The sequence below is a fragment of the Atta colombica genome, unplaced genomic scaffold, assembly GCF_001594045.1.
Source record: "Atta colombica isolate Treedump-2 unplaced genomic scaffold, Acol1.0 scaffold68, whole genome shotgun sequence".
In the NCBI taxonomy this organism is placed as follows: Eukaryota; Metazoa; Arthropoda; class Insecta; order Hymenoptera; family Formicidae; genus Atta; species Atta colombica.
The window spans coordinates 98,649-103,336 of NW_017259559.1; the positions used below are offsets into that span (position 1 = coordinate 98,649).

At 28.8% G+C, this 4,688-nt stretch overlaps 1 protein-coding gene across 4 annotated transcripts in view; it reads right to left on the reverse strand.

The window, feature by feature from the left end:
• Nucleotides 1-437: 437 nt before the first annotated feature.
• Nucleotides 438-4,688, reverse strand: part of LOC108692282 — a 22,058-nt gene continuing 17,807 nt past the window's right edge. For 3 of the 4 annotated variants that reach the window (XM_018200469.1, XM_018200471.1, XM_018200468.1), the window contains 4 exons: nt 4,549-4,575; nt 2,159-2,407; nt 1,771-2,031; nt 438-1,618 (listed from right to left, as the gene is read on the reverse strand). In XM_018200469.1, the coding sequence (XP_018055958.1) occupies nt 1,423-1,618; nt 1,771-2,031; nt 2,159-2,407; nt 4,549-4,575 (733 nt within the window). In that variant the 3' untranslated portion in view covers nt 438-1,422. The remainder of the gene's footprint in view (nt 1,619-1,770; nt 2,032-2,158; nt 2,408-4,548; nt 4,576-4,688) is intronic. The other variant, XM_018200472.1, reaches the window with a different exon arrangement.

Below are 4,688 nucleotides of genomic sequence, written 5' to 3' on the forward strand. Positions count from 1 at the left end.
TTATTCATATATATATCCTACAAATGTATCCATGAGATATTGCTCACTGCTATCTTTTCACATTAAGTAGGCATATTCCGTTCCATTATTTCGCTCAGTACGTCACCACATTCTTGTGTACATAATATATTTTTTTAACACTCGAAACGAAAACTGTTCATCAATAAATTATCTTAACGCTTTTTAATGAGTTTTAAGAAAATGGTATAAAAACTCACGCAAAATTATAGCAAGAAATGAATAGTTTAACGCTTTTAAATTAGCTTGTAACTAGTTATCAGGATACGCACTAGTAATAGCTAGGAACTTGAAGAAGCTTTACTTCCATTTTTCGCTTTTTTTATTGATATACATTTAATATGCAAAATAGGTTATTCATTCTGAATAACTCTATAGCATTATTATGCCCATTTACAATAAATGGGACAATAGCCTTTTCTTTCTCCGAATTTTCTTTAAAATAGAACTTTTACTTTTTTATACACACAAGATACTAATGCACAATAAGAACACACGTAAAATTGAAGTCTAAAAGAATAGTATTCATTGTTGTGCAAAGAGGTAGACATGAAATGTTTATATGTTGCACACTCACGTGTTTTTGCGCGCGTGTGTGCGTGTGCGTGCGTGCGTGTGTGTGTGTGTGTGTGGAAGAGAGGGACAATAGTACGTGTATATGTGGAATGATAGGATACATTTAATTTGAAAATAAGACCGTTCTCTATTTTAGGTCTATTTTGTGTAACAATATAATAATTTTTACATTATAACAGATCTCTCAAAAATAGAAATAAAGTAAATCAATGATTGACGTCAGATGCAACTTTCGACTTGATTTTCGAGTCGACAATTCCCTCCTTTATCGTTCTTCTCTTGACAAATAACAGTTGCACGCAAGTAAAGCGTGCTTTGTTTCAATAGCGGTCCACCTCAAAAAAATTTTGATGACAATTTGGCAAAAGATACAATTTAATTATATGTGTACCGTCTTTCCCAAGCCACAGAACGCTATAATTACGCATATTCGGCGATTCATTGTCAAGATACGAAAAGAATGGACGTTTACACGAAAATTGGATTGAAAGCGACATCTAATGCCGACTATTGAAATAAATCTTTCTACGTAGAAAGCAAATCTGAATTGTCAATCATATTTTAAATTTACACGTTTCAATGTTATTTACAGTCACGTCCTCTTCAATACACTTTGGAGAAAGAAATAGCTCTCACCACTGTGTCACTTTACACTTTGAATTCGTCAGAATCAATGTAAATTTTGTCGCGCATCATACGCGACGTTATATACTTGTATTTGAGATGCACCTAACTTTCAAAGGCGTTCCAAAATACGATTATGAGATATCGGCTTTAAAATGCCGAATGATAATAGTCATAAGTAGGCCAGTAAGGCTGTAGCCAATCCTAGCTGGTACGTTGACGCTTTTTGGCAGGGTGCTCTTCGGACGAATGAGCTAGGGAAGGCATGACCATATCTCCTCTATTGAACATATACTTGAATTGTGGCATGTATTTCATTATACTCCTAATATGGATTAAAGGTAGATCTTCTGTTAATGAAGAACATTTGCCTGCTTCCATTAACATCTTCATTTGCAGTCTGCAAAGTTTTATCTCTTTTATATAAAATAGATTATTTCATAAAATATAGTAAGTATCAATTATAATCATTATCCCATTTATCTATTTATTTATGTTTTTATATTTTGTTTATATTTATTTATTTATGTATATATATATATATATATTTACCTATTTCCTTGATATAATTCTATATGTAGTACATCTGTAAGAACTTGTCTACAACTCTCGATGTCACAAGCAGGAAAAAAATTGGAAACGAAGTCAGGAAGTGTCATCAGCAATTCGCTATAGATGTAAGGTTTGAAATTAATACAGGGTACCATCTTTTCTTCAAGTAATGCTTTCTGTATTTGGTATGGTTGTACATGACAAGTAGTAATATGTTGTGGATCCGATATTGGTATTAGTGGTTTCTTCCCTCGGGTATCCCTAAAAAATAACTTAAACGTAAATCGTACGCTGAATCAAACACATTTTATACATTTGAATATGCCAAAAGAAGAATTAATTTAATGTTTATTCATTTAGCTTATCAATAATAAGTAATAATATGTACCTGGAACCGCTACTACTGTTGCCGCTGCCGCTGCTACCATTAACTGGTATCAGAGGAGGTGGATATTTCGAATGAGATGTGTTATGCACAGATGGCGTATGCCTTTGTGGATGTAATAAATTTGGTGCTGATGTAGGTACTGGCATTAAAGCTTGGACTTGTTCGCTTAAACCAAGCATTTGTGGATATGTAGTTGCTGTAACTGCATTAGGTACACCTAACGTAGGTGTTGTATATGTCGTGGTCACCCTGAAATACAAAAATTATATTATTTTTACTACTTTATTAAATAGCTGTTACTAATTTTAATTTATTTGATTTCTATCATTAAAGTCTTTAATTTTTTTGGCAATAAATATGAGTGTCTATTAATTTTGTGTGTGTATGTTTAGTTTTGTTACATTTTTATATCTTTATAAATTAATAAAATATTCGATACAATTTCACAAAAACAACACAAGATTTATGCAAATATGATTAAATTACATATATTTACATATTTATGTTTGTACAAATATAATTTAATTCAATTTTTAATAAATAAATCCATTTTTTGCAATATTAAATTGTAAAAATAAAAGATAAAATAGATTTATATAAAAGCAATTTCTATATGCAAGGGATACATAAACTATATATAAATTATATATTTTATTAATATGACAAAAGAAATCACTTTTATAAATGGATTTATAATAATGCTGTCAACATTTAATTCATCCATTACGTATTTTAGACATTTTATTCATATTATCGAAATATCTCTCATTCAGGTAGATAGATAAATAAAATCCTCTGTAAATGATTTCTGAAAATAATATACATTACTCAATAAAAAATAGGGAACACTTTCTAACACAAAATTATACAATATTCAGGACACCATAACTCAGTAAAAAATTATCGCAAACAAAAAATCAAAAAAGCATTTGAAAGCTTGAAATCTCTATTTTCGAAATCAGTAATTGATATCAATCTGATTGATCTTTTACGGACAAATGAATACTCGTCAAATCTGAAAATTTTGTACAAATTTTACAAAGGTTTATGGCGTGAAGTAAAATTCACACAAAAATGCGGTTTACAGCAGTCGAAAGAATGAATCTCTACCTTCAATTTGCTTTTTTTATTGTACGATTTTTTCACCGAGTTATTGAAAAATGATTACTTTTGCTTCAATGTTAAATAAAAAAGCAAATTAAAGGTAAAGACTTATAATAAAGTTTTTACATACGAAAATGATTTGAAGCATTTGAAAGTTAGCTTTAAGCTTTAAAACGCTTATTTCAAACATCGCTTCGTAATCATTTTTCGCAGAGATATGTAACCTTGATTTTTTGACTCTTTTAACGCTAATTCTAAATGATCCTTTAACTTCAAAATAGAATAACTTTATCAAAAATAATCGTAATGAGATTTTTAAAAAAGCATTTTAAAGAGTGAAATTTCTACAGCAGTCGAAAGAATGAATCTTTTCCCTCAATTTATTTTTTTATTGAGTATTATATGATTTTTTTTTCAGTATTGAATAACTCAGTGAAAAAAAAATCGTACAATGAAAATCAATAAAAAAATCAATAAAAGCAAATTAAAAGTAAATACAGATTCACTCTTTCGATTGCTGTAAACCACATTTTTGTATGATTTTTATTTCACGCCATAGATCTTTGTAAAGTTTGTAAAAAAATTTCAGATTTAATGGATATCCATTTGTGTCCATATTTGTGGCTTCGTAAAGAATCAGTTTTCAGATTGAAATATCAATTACCGATTTCAAAAGTAAAGATTTCAACCTTTCAAATGTTTTTTTGATTTTTTGTCTGCGATGATTTTTCACCGAGTTACGGTGTTTTGAATATTGCGTAATTTTGAGCGTGTTTGAAAGTGTTCCCTATTTTTTGTTGAGCAATGTATAATAAAATATAATACGTCATATTACGTTAGAATCATTGTAAGATATTAGTTGTTGTTCGAAGCCTTTCTCATACTGTAAATAAACTAATTGGCTTTCGATCTTTACTTGGATATATTACAATTACTAAATTTTTCAGGTAATAAATATTTCTAGTTGTCTAAATATTTAGATATATACAGATTACTTTGTTTATACATTGACAGCAATATAATAATAAATCATTATTAATCATTATAAAATTTGAAATATTATGTGATGTATATATTGTGTGTGTAAAGTAAATTCATGACTAATGTATTTAATGTACTAATGTAATCACGCAAAGAGAGAGAAGCTTTAAAGACAGTCATGTAAATTAATTATAAATATTGATGTTAGCTTTATCTATATATGATTTATAGTTCGAAATATAAATTTATGCATGCTATCTTATTTCTTATAATTTATGACAATAGTATATGTTACAAGGACTCACCAGTCATCCTTCCCATAGGTGGGATAACTATACAAAAAAAAAATCATACGTTGTATGTACAAATGCAGAAAGCTATGGTGCAGATACTCTACATATAACGATTATAATTATGCTCTATATATATGTATATATATATATAT